The 16,764-nt window shown below is 45.4% G+C and overlaps 1 protein-coding gene across 1 annotated transcript in view; it reads left to right on the top strand.

Annotated features, from left to right (window-relative positions):
* The window catches only part of DNAH14 (dynein axonemal heavy chain 14), a 293,744-nt gene that overhangs the window by 61,023 nt on the left and 215,957 nt on the right, over positions 1-16,764 (top strand). The window contains exons 12-18 of the mRNA XM_077779923.1: positions 1,685-1,961; positions 2,468-2,510; positions 2,598-2,695; positions 6,808-6,974; positions 7,689-8,033; positions 13,748-14,089; positions 15,905-16,274. Of these exons, the coding sequence (XP_077636049.1) occupies positions 1,685-1,961; positions 2,468-2,510; positions 2,598-2,695; positions 6,808-6,974; positions 7,689-8,033; positions 13,748-14,089; positions 15,905-16,274 (1,642 nt within the window). The remainder of the gene's footprint in view (positions 1-1,684; positions 1,962-2,467; positions 2,511-2,597; positions 2,696-6,807; positions 6,975-7,688; positions 8,034-13,747; positions 14,090-15,904; positions 16,275-16,764) is intronic.

Here is a 16,764-nt window from a genome sequence, read left to right as displayed (position 1 = left end):
AACATACATAAAATGGAATTTACCATTTTAACCATACTTTTACACATGAAATTCAGTGGCATGACCACACTCACGGTGTTGTGCAGTGTCACCCTATCCATTTGACAGCAGTGTTTCATCATCCCACAGAAACTCCCGTATTTATTTGTTAGAACTTCTAAAGATTGTGTATCACCTTCAGCATCAGCTCAGGCTCTGGCCCAGCAGCTGAATAGGGTGCTAATGTTTGTTTATAGTGTCAGCTGCTTTTATTTGTTGTCTGGTGGTTGAGGTTCTGACAGGTGACTGAGAAATCCTGGATGCCTCAAGAACAGTGGGTCACCTGTAGGGAAGAGGGGTGGATACCTTAGTTGAGAATACCTGCCTACGAGCAAATACATTGTTGAGAAAGATATTTATCCGTGAAGTAGTCTGGCTGTTTCTCATTAAGGATGGGTGCCTGTACTAGGATGTGTATACTTCAGTAGGGACTGGTGCCTGTACTAGGGTGTGTATATTCTCCATAGGGATGGATGCCTGTGCTAGTGTGTGTATATTCTCCATAAGGATGGGTGCCTGTACTAGGGTGTGTATATTCTGCATAGGGACAGGTGCCTGTACTAGTGTGTGTATATTCTCCATAAGGATGGGTGCCTGTACTAGGGTGTGTATATTCTGCATAGGGACAGGTGCCTGTACTAGTGTGTGTATATTCTCCATAAGGATGGGTGCCTGTACTTGGGTGTGTATATTCTCCATAGGGACAGGTGCCTGTACTAGGGTGTGTATATTCTCTGTAAGGACAGTGCTTGTACTAGAGTGTGTATATTCTGAGTAGGGGTGGGTGCCTGTAGTAGGGTGTGTATATTCTTCATAGGGACTGGTGCCTGTACTAGGATGTGTATACTTCAGTACAGATAGGTGCCTGTACTAGTGTGTGTATATTCTCCGTAAGGACAGTGCTTGTACTAGAGTGTGTATATTCTTAGTAGGGGTGGGTGCCTGTACTAAGGTGTGGATATTCCAACAGAGACAGTTGCTTGTATTAGAGTATGTATACTCTAGTAGGAATGGGTGCTTGTACTAAGATACTACTCCATAGGGACTACTATATACACTGAGGTGTGTATATTCTCCGTAGTGATGGGTGCCTGTACTAGGGTGTGTGTACTCCGATAAAGAAATGAGACCTGCACCAGTGGTTCTGAAGTCGATTTCTGATTTGTAATTCCCAAGCCTGAGGACCCAGTAGACTCACCCGTGAAGCTTTTAAATGGTTCAAATTCTTGTATAAAATTGTTTAATCAATGTTTTGGACACCTGAAACTAACATACCATTGTATGTTAATTATACTCAATTACCAAAAGATTCTTTGGCCCTGCTACAAACATTTTAACTCATAATCTCTGGAAATAGGGCCCAAGAATTTGTATTTTTAACAAGCTCCCAAATGAGTAATATGTAGCCACTCTGGCATTAATTTATACCACAGTCTTTCGGGGGATCTATTCCATTATATTGTGCCATGTATTTTATATTACCTTATTTTAACTTGCAAATATCAGTGACTTGGTGACCTGGCATTATTCACTTGCACCAAAGTTATTATTTATCATTTAATGTTTAGGTCTATATTATCCTAAGTTGAAAGGAATATTCTTCGTGTTATCTATTGTTACTGTCACTCTAACATCTTTTAATTAGATTTTGAGTCGTATGAAAGCGGAGAAGGAGTTGAGAAAAATATATGCCCCGATATTTGAAGTGACTCTACACTTGAGTGCTCCTGGAGAAAGTGACTCTTCAGAAACTTCCACAGAGAACTCGCATAAGTCCGACAAGGGCTCTGAAGAATCTGGGGTGTGTGAAGAAGAGGCGTCCAAAAACGAAGTCAGTTTTGTCATAAAACAGTCGAATGAAGAAATGCCAGTAATGAAAAAACCAGAAAACGTTTGTTACAGCCTTGAAGAAATTCTTTCAGGTAAGATGAATGAGGCTATTAAGGATGAAGGGAGATATCCTAATAGCCGAAACAGAGCAAATGTGAGAACATTTTAGTAGTTTATTATTGGTGACTAGTGATAATAAATATTAAGCAATAATATTATCTCTTAGTGATATAAATGTTAAGAGAGCATTAAGTGAGCATAAGCTTAGACCGTCGGTGGTGTGTGTAAGCGATAACACCATTACTCATTTTGGTCTCTCGTGCACACCATTCTCAGTCCTGGGGCCTGATGACCCCCTTCCTGGCGGTGAGCACCCCTGCGTGCTTGTTGAAAACCCAGACCCTCGGACCGCAGCTCGGCCCTTGTTCCTCACAGTCTGGGGCTGCGGCGGGTGACCTGCTGGAATGCTACCCCTCAGGTGACCCTCCCGTGTATTCTTGGGTGTCTGGGAAGCACTGCCACGTGGCAAGTGGTCACTTAGCTGGTTTACACACGAATCAGTGTTTCATTCCCTCTCTTTCTCAATGGACTCTTGTAGATGTAGAAATCGGGACCAAGTTCGAGAATAAATACATGTATGAGTAAGTAGTAGACTTTTTTGATATTACAAGTAATTGTCATCTGTGGTGGTTACTGCATTTTTCTGAAATATGCTTTTATTTTCTCAGATTTTCAGAATTTGCTACATACCTCTTCATAGCTCCCAACAGATTAGACTTTTCAATAAAAATTCAAAAAATGGTGTCTGACATTGAAAAACGTATAAGTAAGTATTTTAAAAGTGTGGCTAGATACAGTCTTTGGGAATATTCTCCCAGGTGTAGGTATCTGGTATTCACACCCCGCAGGGTGGCACACATTTCCGTCTATCAGGGGATCAGAAATGTGCATCTTTGGGACCAAGTAGTGTGAATTTGGGATTATTTGAGGATGTGTGACCTCTACACATAACCTTAGAGTGCATAAAAGACGGGAATTAGAAAAATAGCGTAAGGTTTGGATTTTTTCAGTATATACTACAGAATTTTATGAGACTTGATCAAGCCATATCTTATTAGCATAGCAAAGATACTGTTTCCATCTGAAACCGATTTTGATCAGCCCTTCTTAGTCCTGTGTGTCCAGTCTGCACCTGCACAGGCATTAGTAGCCTGACCAGTGAATGTGTCCCTTCTCCTCAGTCTGCATCGTAAAAGATCTTAAAACGCAGGACCCATGGCAACTCTTGGAAAGTTTATATTTCTCTTTGTTATTAATCAGTCTGGGGAGGGATATTTGATATTTTGAGATTGTCAAGTGTCTTTCTTTCTTCTGAAAATTTTGCCCCCTAATTTTAGCCTTTATTGAAGTGGATCTCACCACCTTAGCGGATCCATTTCTTTATTTATTCAGTTATTTATTTACGTAAATTTACGTAAATGTGGACTCACTGACCTACACAGATGTTTATATATGTATGTATACGTGTGTGCATTTGTGTGCACACAAACTTGAGAAAAAAAAAACATTTAAACCACCCCATCTTTTCAACTACATGCATATAACAAGTATGTGTTTTCATTTTGCATTTTTACCTTCATAAGCATACAGGAGTGAAACTCATATTTAAAACGGTTTATAATCAGGGCGCCTGAGGGGCTTAGTCAGTTAAGCATGTGACTCTTGATCTCAGCTCAGGTCATGATCTAGTGGATTGCCTTGATGGCTCAGAGCCTGCTTCTCTCCTTCCCCCCACCCCCCACCCCTCCCTGGCTCACACAATCTCTCTTTCTCAAAAATAAATAAACATTAAAAAAAACTGTAATGAAACATTTTATGATCACCTGGCATCCTGTGGGAGGCATTTTCCTCATTGTTGCATACGCTCTCATAATTGTCACTTAGACAGCCGGTAATACTCCCTCGCACTAACATGCTGTAGTACATGTAACCACGCATGCACAATTACCCGTGTTCATTCCTGCACACAGTCATGCAGGTAGCATCTGGCACATGGCCTGTGGCTTCCGTGGGTCCTTCTCAGAGTAAGTACACGGGAGCGATGCTGGTGGGCAGAAGTCTTTCTCGTACTGATTTGTCATTCTGGGTTAGGAAAATGAACTCTTCATCTCTAATATGAGTCTTAAGAAAACTGCGTCATCTGGCTGACTTTATGGTGATATTTTTTCCCATGCAGAACATTGTTTTTAAAGTATAACATTTGTAGAGCCTTTTAAAGAAGGCTTCAGGGCGTGGTATCAGAGAGAGGCTTTGCCCACTGATCACATGTTACCAAAAGCACTCTCCTCCTTGCCTTCTAATTCTCTTAAGATTTCATTTTTATGTTTAAGCTTTCAATTGCTTTAAGCTTCATTTGCGTACACCAACTTGTAGTTTTTTCCCAGATGACTCATGATGTGTCTCTTCCAGTATCCGTCATTGAATAATCCATTCGTCACCCTCACTGACTTGAAATGGCACTTTGATATTTTATTTTATTTTATTCTATTTTATTTTATGTTATTTTCCTTTCCTTTCTTTTCTTTTCTTTTCTTTATTTTATTCTTGGACTATGTAGGCTTGATGTATCTGTAACTCGTGTGCCGGCACTATACTGTTTTAATTACATAACTTTTCCCCCAGGGATTTCTGAGGCTCACTGATACCTGTGTTAGCCTGGGAGCACAAAGACAATATTACCATTACTTAACTTGTTGCCCAGATTGTGTGGCCGTGTTTTCGAAGCCTAGTTCTTTCCACATGGACCCTGTGGTCTTTGTTGTGAGCCCTGTAGCATCTGTGGGCACAGGGGGCTCCCGTGTTTCCTCAGTGGCAGCCCCGAAACCGGCTCGTTGCAGGAGCGGGGCTGCTCAGAGGCCTGTCAGTGGAAAGTAACAGTGTAGTTAGTCTGTTATGCAGGTAAAGCAATGTCCACACCCCTCCTCCATACCTGTATGAGACGCAGATGGATCAACCAGAGCACAGGGTTCGTGGGCCGTTCCTTTCCCATCTGTCCTGGAGTTTTCAGTTACAACGCTGCTCTCCAGAGTCCCTTTGTTACCCGCTTGGGTCACCACTAAGACAGCAGGCTACTTTGTCACCGTCCGTATTCCTTGTGGAGTTCTCCCGGCATCCTGCTTGGTTTCTTAAGACTTGTCACACCACCCTGTGCGGTATGCGGGTTATGGTTTTGACAATTGCGTGTCCACCCTCTGAGGTCCGTAGAGCGCCGCTCCGTCATGCCCGCGCTCCCCGGTCCTGCCCCTTTGTCCCTCCTGTCCCTGCAGCCTCAGATCTGTTTTCTGTCTTTACAGCTCTGCCTTTTCCAGAAGGCCATAAAAGTGGATAGGGAGGTAGCCTTTTGGGTCTGGCTTTTTTCACCTGGAAAGATGGATTTCAGATGCATCCGTCTTGCCGCATGAGATGGCAGGCTCACTCCTCTTCATCGCCGAGTTGTATTCTACCATCCGGGCGTCCCACGGTTTCTCTCTGCACTCAAGTCTGGCTCATTTCCAGTTTGGGGCAGTTATGAATAAAGTTGCTATGAACATTCGTACACAGATTTTTGGATGAATGTAAGATTTCTTTTTTCTTGATCTGATAACCGGGGGTGGGCTTGCTGGGTCCCCTGGTAGGTGCGTGTTTCATTGTAGGAGAGGGTAAAGTGGAGCTATTATTCTGACTTCTGCCAGTAATGTATAGAGTTCCAGTCACTCTGTATCCTTGTCACCAATTGGTACTGTCAGATTAAAAAACAGTGTAGCTGTTCTGATAGGTATATGGTGGTGCCTCACTGTGGTTGTGATTTGTTTCCCAAACAACTAACATGGTTCATCTTTTCATGTGCTTATATACATATGCTTAGGTACATTTTTTGTGGTCAGATCTTTAGATCTTTTGCTAGTTGTTATTAGGATGTTTGTTTCCTTATTGTCAAGTTGTGAGCACTCTTTATACGCATCCTGCCTGGATACACGTCTTTTCTGAGATACAAGATCTGAAAACATTTTCCCCCAGCCTGTACTCATCTTTTCATTCTTTGTCACAGAGCGAACCTCTGAACTCTGATAAAGTATGGCTCACCAGTTTTTTTCTATTCTGGATTATGTTTTGTTACCTGCAAGCTCTCTAACTCAGTCATACAGATGTTTCCTGTATTTTCTCTTAGAATATTAATAACGTTGTGCTTTATATTTAGGCATATGACTCATCTCGAGTTAATCTTTGCATAGTTTGTGATGTGTAGGTCGATGTTTTGATTTGTGTTGGTTGGTTGGTTGGTTTTTGCCCACGGACATCCAGTTTCTCAGCTAGTCTCTGCACATACTGGTGGTGAGGCTTTGTCCCCCGTTCGTCACCTTGCTGTGCTGGTCTGATCCTCTCTACAAGGCATCATGTAGCACGGACATTCCAACTATTTCTTCATGATTTTTCTCAGCTTCTATTTAATTATGCCTCGTCCCACCACCACCCAGTACTTGTGAGTGGTTCTGCTGTTTCCCTAATATTAAATCCAAACTTTTACACTGTCTGAACTTCCATTTATTTTTTTTATGTTTATTTTATTATTGAGATAGAAACAGAGCATGAGCGGGGGAGGGGCAGAGAGAGAGGGAGACACAGAATCTGAAGCAGGCTCCAGGCTCTGAGCTGTCAGCACAGAGCCCAACTCAGGGCTAAACCCATGAACTGTGAGATCATGACTTGAGCCGAAGTCGGACGCTTAACCAACTGAGCCACCCAGGTGCCCCTGAACTTCCATTTATTGGTATAGAATACTCTCCAGCCCTCAGAATACATTAGCCTCAGTTTACAGTGGTTGTGGATGTCATGGATAATTTAAGGTGTTGCTCTCAGTGGGACATCTGAAAATGTTAACTTTTGAATTATGTATTTTAGCCAAGATTATTCCTCTTTGCCAAGATCCTCGCCTGTCTGTCTTTACTGAGTCGGTCTTAATTGTGAATTTACCTAATAAGACCGGAAGTGGAATTGCCTCTAAGAAAACAAGCAGGTGGCCAGATTGTCAGATCCTTTTTGAAATGGATCCTACTTACCAAGACCAAGTGAGTCTACAAACGACTTGTCTTAGGGAGACTCAGCCGGTCCTCAGACTAAAGGGATTTCTTGAAAACTTGAGGACCCTAACTTAGGACAGTTGAAGTGTCACTTCTACCTTCTCCCTCCATCTGTCCTGCTCATGTGCTTTCAGCTCATTTCTTATTGTTTGTTTTTTCCAATTTCCCCTCTGAAAATGAGCTTTCTCTTTTATGGTTCCTGCATGATACTGACTTGCAATCTATTGACCTGTGTTGGCCCCTACTCTCCCCTTACCATCTAGCTGGGTATTTTTGTGTCGACTTACAGGAGACTCTAATTGTCTTCACTTGGGTCAAGTGATTCCTCGTCCGATAGCTGTGTCTCGGGTAAGGTCACACAGTCCATAGAAGTGCCCTGTGCAGGGCTGCGCACAGAGCATCTGTACTAAAGCGGGATGTCAAGTGAGGGAATAAATGATTGGTGTTTCTAGTCCATGGCTCAAAATAGCATGCTGATTATAAAGATAAATGGCCTGGTAAGCCTTTTCATAAACACCAAATATTTAAAAGGCCATCTTAATTTCCCTAAGTCTTACATTTCCAACATAGTTCTCTTTAGTTCCTGACAAAATGAACTCCACATAAAGCTATGATTTTAAATATTTTAACAGAACTATTAGCCCATTAGAGCACACGTTTTTTACTCTTAACATTCTGACTTTCTGACATTGTTATTTACAGATTGCTAGTCTTCTGACCATTATTGGTAACTCCATGGGCCTGGTTAGTGCTTACAGCTGCCAGTTTATAAAGTACTGCTCCATGGTACAGAGGGCCAGAGTCATGGACGTGAAGATGTCTTCTCTGGAGGAATTAACTGCAGCACAGTTTAAAGCTATACTAGCCAAATTCAGAAACTATCTGAAACACATTGTTAATATGGTCATTGAGAAACGCATCGGTATTTTCAGTGTTACGAGTCTCGATTACCAGTCAGAATGCCTACCTTACATTGAGAATATCATACATCTGAGCCACAACCTCCTGCAATCTGTAACTGAAAACAAGAGCACAAATCTATTAGAAGTAAGTATTTTGAAAATGCTTGTTGCATGAGAATCTTTATGATTATTAGGTTATAATTTTAAAATACATACTTTAGAAGCATACACGATAAGTGTTATTCTCAGGTATGTACTTGTTGCATTTGTTTGGGTCTTTGATCAGATGTCGTTTCCTCAGAGAAACCTCCTCCCCCGTCTGTAAACTTGCATGCTGCATTCCTTTCCCCCTTTTCCTGCCGGGAATCATGGCACGATTATAAATGTGAAAACGACACGATACCACTTCGTGTTTGCAGGGCCCGCTCTGGCTGCAGCGTGAAGAGTGATTCAGGTAGGACGAGACAGGGGGAGAGTGGCTCCTGGAACCTAGGGGAGAGGTGACGAGTGCTGGGACGAGGGCGGTCGCAGGGTGGAGTCGGGAGCAAAGGGAGTTGACATCTATTTAAGAGGGAGAACCGACAGCCTTTGGTGAGTGGCAGAACGTAGGAATAAGTGAATGACAGGAATTAATGATACTTTCAGCCTGGTGGTTAGGCAGCAGGGTGGACAGTGGGGCACCGGGGATAGCGGAGCCCAGTGCTTGCTTCACGGTGTCGTCCTCAGGGAGAGATGTGCACGTTGTGTGTCGGGAGCGTGTGTTTAAATGACCGGCATCCAGGGGGTCCTAGACGTCGTCAGGGTGAATGGGAGTGCCCCAGTTACATGCATGGTGAGGATGGAAGAGAGCCCCGACAGAAGCCTCCAGAACCCCGGTGTCTAGGAGGTTGTTAGAGGCAGAGGAGCCTGCAGGATAAGCAGAGGGATGGGGAAGCGAGGGCGTGTCTGCAGGAGGGAGTATTTAGCAGTTGTTAAAACCACCAAGAGTTTGTGGGGATTGCAGGTGTCCATTAGGCGAGAGGGGCTGAGTGCTGCATATGGCAGGCTCCGTGGCCTCTGCATGACCACGGCCACCCTGAGACCCACAGAGTTCCTCTCTACTTCACTTAGGGCCCTGACTTAGGAATTCCCCGACAAGGATCTGAAAGCCAAAAACAGGCTTATTTAGCAACGGATTTCTCTGTCTCGTGCGAAAAGAAGCGTGAGCCCAGGCTGGTCCGATGGCTGCACGCAGCCGGGACCCAGCGTCCTCACCCTCCTGCTCGGCTCCCGTGCTGAGGGCTGCACTTGCACGTGGCTCACACTCTAGGCAGAGATAAGGGAGGTGGAAGCAGCAGTGTAGTGTGTGCGACCTCACTCCTCGGTGCCACAGCTGGTCCCCGGGCCCCTGAGGGTGCAGAAAGGCCTGGTCGTCGGCTCACCCAGGCTCCTCTTCTCGGCAGCGGAAGGGGGCAGGCCAGATGGGGAACGGCTTGGATGTCGAGTCCACCAGCTCACAGCGTCTGCACAGTCAACGCCTGGCCGTTCACGCCTTTCCTCCCGTACGTCGACTTTTAGGAGGCACAGTAAATATTCCCACTCTTACCAAGGAAGAAATAGGACAAGGCAAAAAGAGATTGAGATGTTTCCTCCATTACTAAGAAGGAGAGGCTTGGAGAAGATGGCTTAGAGTTGTTTAACTGTCCCCAAACTGAAGCTCAGAATTAGGGAGAGACTTAGCGCACTCAGTACCAGCACCCCGGCCTGGCCCAGCCGTGAGCAGAGATGAGCACACAGGCTTCGTGGAGCAGGTTGGCTTGAGGGGAAGTGTGTGGGCTGAGCCTGTCGCTCCCTGCTCCCACACACCCCAGTCACAGGACTTGCCTCTGCTCTACCAGGACGTGGGTGCTTGGTGGTGGGACGCCAGAGGGCTAGGCGAGCAGGGGTCCCTCCTCACGGGACGCGGGAAGTAGGGGTGAGGGTCGGCCCCCCGCCACAGACGACCCTCCCTATCAAGTGCAACATGGCGCTTACTATTCTGCCGATCCATAAATGAAGACCAGGGTGCAGCCCCCGCCCCCACCGTGTAAGATGGTGAAGGTACAGGGTGACGATAATTAAAATTTTCCCTCTATAAAAATAGAAAATGAAGAAATAGCTAGCTTACGTGGTCTGAGCTAATGTCAAATCTTGCTGGACAGAAGTGACAAGAATTCGCTGCTTTGTCTGTAGAAGAGCTTTTGTGGTTGGTCAGTGTGGCAGCCTCTTGCTCCGAGCTCGGGGGAGACGACCTTGTCTGGTCCCCGCGTCCCCCAGTTATGCTGCAGGATGGCTCTCTGGGTTTACCATTCTGCATGACCTCATCCCATCCAAGCTGGGCCTTGAAGGTTGTGCTTGCCGGACACTGAGCAAGTATGGCAAGGGCATGAGTTCGGACACCTGGGTGTGCCTGAGGGATTGTCACTGACGATACGCTTGGACTTTTCTTCTTTGAAAATTTTTTTCCTATTTGCTTCTGGCTAATTCCCCATAAATCTAGGTATGATTTTTAAGCCTGAGAACTCTTTAGATATAGCTGCTGTCTGCTTTACACCTCCCCACCACCCCTGAAAGGATGGTTATGTGTGTGACCCTGTTTGGAACATGGACTTGGGGTGGGGGGGGGTCACATACTTAATAGTCCGCTGGCACACTTGCTGCCAGTCACCTTGTCCCATCTTCTTTGGTGGTGGGGCTCGGTTATGGAAGAAGGGCTCTCGTCGCCATCCTGCTAGGGCCACCGCCGTGAAGCCACCTCTTTAACAGAGAGCTCAGAGACAGCTAGCTGTCACCTCATACAGCCTTTGACCTGAAGAATGGGCAAGCCCGCTCTCTGCAGAAGGCAGAGAAGAATCTTCTTACCAGAGCTGCAGCCCCTCCAGCTCTGCCTGGCTTAGCGTAGCAAGGGTTCAGCACCTAGGATTTCACGGAAAGTAATAAAAAAGGGACAGCACGTGATACAGATTCTTCCTCCTCTTTACCTAATGCCGCCGCTTTGCGTAGCACGTTAACTCAGGCCCAAGAAACAGCCGCACCAGCGTGACCAGTGTTGTGCCACCGCCCAACGCATCTTCCCAAAAGGAGCGGGTCCCTAGGCTCTCAGTGTTCTCAGCATCACAGCCCCCAGGGACTAGCATTTAAAAGACTGACAATAGCAAGGAACTAACTTCTGCTGCGCGCGCTTTGGATGAGTTTCAAAACTGTGTTGACCGAAAGCCAGACACAAAGGAGTACCTGCCAGTTGGTTCCGCGTATGTGTAACATGACAGATAGTTTGCCCGCAGCCACAGCAAGCAGAGGTGGCTTTCCGAGGCCGGGGCGGGAGGAGGTTGGGATGGGGCCCAAGGGGTCCCAGGGCAACGAGAGTTTTCCATGGTTTGACTAGGTGACTGCAGGGGTCGTAACTGGCTGAAACTCATCCTAAGGCTCAGTTAGCGTCTTTGACATGTAAATTGTGTTTCACATGAGTTTTTTTTTTTTTTTAAATCTTGGCCTTTCCATTTACTATTTGGAAGACCTTAGTTAATTAATGTTCTTATTCTCACTGTACCTCCGTTTCCTCATCTGTAAGTTGGGGATAATATTAGCAACTCACCTAGAGAGGTTGTAAGAGTCACATCAGGTACTGATTATAAAGCAGGTCTCTGCGGTTGGAAGAATCAGGGTTTTTTGTTCCAGAAAACGTCCTGAGTTTTAGTTGTTTTAGGAAGCTGTTCTGAAAGGCCTCTCTGTTCATCCTCTCACGGCTCCCATGTGCTCCCTGGGGTGTGTTTGCTGTTTATTTATTCCTGAGGCGTTGGGAATCTTCCCTTGATGTGGTCAAGGAAATGCCCTTGTTCTGGTGAGAGCTGCTAATTTGATAGAATATTTTTTTATCAGAAATGAATTTTAAGAAATGTTCATTCTGCATCTATTGGAATAATCATGCAGATTTTTGCTTTCACCTTTTAATGTGGTTGTTACATTAATTGACTTTCTTAGGTCGCTCTTGCCTCCTAAGCGTGAGGCTTAGTGTGCCAGCATGTACGTGTACGTACAGGAGCATTTTTTCCATTTTTTGTAATCTTTATTTATCTTTGAAGGAGAGAGAGAGACAGAGTGCAAGCAGGGGAGGGGCAGAGAGAGAGGGAGACACAATCCGAAGCAGGCTCCAGACTCCGAGCTGTCAGCACAGAGCCGGACATGAGGCTAACAACCACCAAGTGCGGGGTCATGACCTGGGCTGAAGTCGGACCCTCAACTGACTGAGTCACCCAGGTGCCCCAGGGACATTATTTTTAAGACTTGCATTTATTCCCGTACGTGAAATTGGTCTGTGACTTTCTTTTACCGTCCCTATCTGTCTTTGATATCAGTGTCGTAAAATGACATAAAGTAAGTTTGGGCATATCTCACCTTTTCCTGCCCTCTCTTGCACAAAACTGGAATTAAATTACCTGTTTCTCTGTGATACAAATCTGCACTTTAAAATGTTTCTTAATTCTGGCATTTAAATGCAACTTTTGGTTAGAGTCAAGATAGCTGTGTTTAGTTGGTCTTTTGTTTGGATCCATTTCAGTCAAATGCAGAAGGCATAAGCCTGTTACTATACTGTTACATTTTTTCTCCTCAAAACTGGAGATGAGGACACCAAGTTTTTTAAGGGAAAGGTACTTGCTTAGGGTCACACGGTTAGGAAATAACTGGAGCTGGGATTCAAACACAAGCCTCTCTGTAAAGCCTTTTCAGAGTTGGTGGGTTAGCAGTGCTTATCTCTGAGTGATGGCATCAGAGGGATTTTCTATTTTAAAAGCTTTTTTGTATTGATTGTTTTGTATGACCATCTATTTTATAATCGAAGACAATATAGTGCTTGAAAAATTAGAGACATACAGGCAATTAATTAAAGGCTGTGAAACAGACAATTGAAATGACATTGATTCCAAAATTATGCATGAGTATTCATCAAGAGCCCTGGAAGCATGAGAAAAAATATGACAAAATTGTAATTTGCATATAGAAATGCCATTATTTTGAAAATTTCATGGAATGATGTACACACACTCAGGAAAAGTGTTGACCTTCTGCATATAATTATACTGAATACTTCTAGTGGATAAAAATGGCATTTGGAATCATGCTTGGGGACTTGTAGCTCTGTAACTCACTACATTTTTGACGGTAGACTAACGAATCCTCTGAGACTCATTTCCTCCTGCATGAACGGGAGAAGATAACACCTAATGAACAAACACGCTATCAGGACCAGGTGGGACTACGCACATGCTCAAAATACGGTAGCAGGGCCGCCTGGGGGGCTCAGTCAGTTAAGCTTCCAACTTGAGCTCAGGTCATGATCTCATAGACTCTGGGTTTGAGCCCTGTGTCGGGCTCTGTTCTGACAGCTAGCTCAGAGCCTGGAGCCTGCTTTGGAATCTGTGTCTCCCTCTCTCTCTGCCCCTCTCCCACTTGTGCTCTATCTCTTTCTCTCTCAAAAATAAACACTAAAATTTTTTTAAAAACCACAGTAGCCATGATCGATTATCCATATGGTAGCCATGGCCTTGCCATTGCTATTGTGTTTATTTCCTGAGAACAAAATTATTCATAATATAACTTCCTTTCTATCTTAGCACTTATTTTATGTGCAGGTACATTCGTGGTCCCTCTATTAACATAGAAAGGAGTTGAGCAAATCTGCTCTGGTATTTAAACACTGTCTAGAGTGGCATCTGGGTGACGTCTTCATTTTCTCGTGAAAGTAGAATTCCATAACATCATGACAGGTTCTGAAAGAGTAATCAGCCTTCTAAGGTAGCGAGCAGCCCTCCTGGAATTAAGATCGATGTGTTAACGGTCCAGGTGGTGGAGACGTCCCTGAGGAAGATGGAGTGTGATCCCACTGAAATTGAAGAGTTTGTGGAGCATTTTACCTTTCTGGAGGGGATCTGCTCGAAGTTGTCTGTGTTGGAGAAAGAGTACTCCATGATCTCGCAGCTGCACTCTGTCATAAGGTCCTACCAGGTCCAGATTTCAGGAGAGCAGATTGCCATATACAAAATTATTCTCATGAAGTTTGGTCAGCTGAAGACCGCCATGAAGCTACGGGAGATGAATAAAGACGCCGCCATTGCTAAATTCAGAGACAGTCTGGAAGCGCACATCACTGGACTGCGAGTCGATGTCAGTAACTTGAAGGCCAAGGTCAGTGCGTGTTTCTCATCAAAAGTCAGCTGGCTCTTAGCGTCCTGGAGGCCTAAGCGTGTCGGCACTCGCTGTCTGCGGAATCTTAGGTGAATACTTTAACCCAAGTATTCTTAGCCTAGACTCCTCAGACAGAAGGTTTGTGAACCTCAGTGGAAAGAAACATTGCATGTCTGTTTTCACAAATGCATGACTGACATTAGCATTTTCCTCAGTTATGGACGCACACAGATGACAACGCAAAGCGGTGACTCTGCCCGTAGGAGTCAGCGTTCTGCCACGGGAGGCCCCCGGCCCAGAGGGCTACACCTGTGACATCTGCCTGGGCCTCCTTCCAGGCCAGCGGTAGTGAGTGCTACAACTTGAGGCACTTAAGGAGAGCCAAGCACACAATAAACCCACTCACCGAGAGTCAGTGACGGTGTGGGCCGGGTGCTTCACCCCTGTACCGGCCCACCAACAACAGTGAGACCTAAGGTGGTCCAGTAGCCTGCTGAAGATTGTGCGGCACGTCAGAGCCGGGGCTTCAGGGACCGTGCTCGTGTGCGCCCCTCTGCCCCCAGTGCCCCCCCACCCCAGGTGCTTAGTCCCGTACCGACTCTGCCTCTGCTGCAGTGTTACTCATTGCAGTTATAGGCAGTTCCTCCACTGACCAGTAGTCTGTACTGTTTCACACAAACACAAGGAAGGTGAAACGCATTCATCTTGAAACCACTTGATGCACACATCCCACCTGCAGTCTTTCAGGTATGACTGAGGGCACCTGGGGCTCAGTCCATGAGGCCACTGACTGGATTTCGGCTCAAGTCATGATCTCAAGTTTGTGGGATCGAGCCCCACATCAGGCTTTGTGCTGAGAGCATGAAGCCTGTTTGGGATTCTCTCCATCTCCGCCCCTCCCGCTGCACACTTAATTTTTAATAAATTAAATAGTACTAGAAAGTTACAGGCCCTTACATAAGTGTCTGGTTTACACAATTCACGCTTGTTAAAGTGTACGAGACTGGACACCAATGGAGCCCAGGGTCTGTATTGCAGGGGGTCCGCACGACTGAGCGCTGAGCGGGGAAGTCTTTATTTTTTTAAGCACCTCTCAGCAAAGGAGAAACTCCAGTGGTCAAGCTTTATTGACTTTCAACTCCATGGAAACAGACTTTTAATTTAAATTTTTTATGTTTGTTTATTTTTGAAATAGCATAAGCAGGGGAGGGGCAGAGAGAGAGGGAGACACAGAATCTGAAGCAGGCTCCAGGCTCTCAGCTGTCAGCACAGAGCCCAATGTGGGGCTCGAACTCAGAAATGGCAAGATCATGACCTGAGCTGAAGTTGGACGCTTAACCAACTGAGCCACCCAGGAGTCCCTAAAAAAATAAAATCTTAAAAACAAAAATATAGTACAAAGTTAAACAGAATCAGAGAAAGGAAATGACCTCTGGAGTCAGCCGTACCCTGAAACTGCCACTTACCATTGGATGATGTGACAATTATTGATAACTTTAGAACTTTCCTGAAAAATTGTGAAAAATATTAACTACATCTCAGGATTGTTATATGGATTTAGTAAGTTAGGTAATGTATTGCTAAAACTAGCACAGTGCCCCAGAGAGGGAAGGAACATGACAAATTATCGCTATATGGTAATAATGATTAAATAATTAAGAGCCCTCCTAATGAACACACACAATTATAAATTAAGGACAGCCCTTACAGATGATTATTTATTAAAGCTTAGGTCACGTGCTAACCTGCTGTCAGTAGAACACGTTGGTGTCCCAGATGTACAGTCTCTTAGAATGTCTCCCTGCCATGTTTCAGATCAGAACCCCCATTCTGCTATGTGCTGGGACGCGCATGGCCACCGCTGTGGAGATGATGCGGACGCTCGCGGAGGAGGCGGCAGGTCTGGCACACAAAGCGAGCACCTACGCCAGCTTCCAGCACTGCTTCAGCGACTCCGAGGCCCACATGCACTCCCTCAACATGGACGATATCACACAGATCGTGCGTGCAGAGATTGCAGACATCGAGTGCGACCTGGCCTTGCGGAAGACGCTGTGGGACACGCAGAAGGAGTGGAGAACGCGCTTCGCAGAGTGGAGGAACAGACCTCTCCACGGGGTCGATATAGAATCCGTTCAGAGACACGTTTCAAAATGGATGCATGTAATCTCCACACTAGAGAAAGGTAAAAGCATCTTTTTCAAGCTTTCCCACCTAGAATTGCTCACACTGAGCGGCCTCTGAGTCAGGAGGATCGTTGTCCTTGACCTTAACCTCTTTGCCTGTTCCCAAGTCCTGGCCGTTAGTGGCTGGAGAGGCCTCACAGGAGCATAGGGGCAGGAATCGTTTCCTGAAGCAAGAAAGAGATTAAAAATTGGTGGTAAATATATATTTTTCAAATGTTTTATTTATTTCTGAGAGAGAGAGAGACAGCATGAGCAGGGGAGGGTCAGAGAGAGGGGGAGACACAGAATCCCAAGCAGGCTCCAGGCTCTGAACTAGTGGTCAGCACAGAGCCCAATGTGGGGCTTGAACCCACGAACTGTGAGATGGTGACCTGAGCCAAAGTCGGACGCTTAACCGACTGAGCCACCCAGGCACCCCTATATATATTTTTTAAGTAATAACAATTTTGTGTATTCTTTAAAAGCTCTTTCCCTAGGTCGGACCACAGG

Source organism: Crocuta crocuta, unplaced genomic scaffold, assembly GCF_008692635.1.
Source record: "Crocuta crocuta isolate KB4526 unplaced genomic scaffold, BGI_CrCroc_1.0 scaffold322, whole genome shotgun sequence".
NCBI lineage: Eukaryota > Metazoa > Chordata > Mammalia > Carnivora > Hyaenidae > Crocuta > Crocuta crocuta.
The sequence above is the reverse complement of the archived record's forward strand: the minus strand, read 5'-3'. Positions and strand labels throughout refer to the sequence as shown.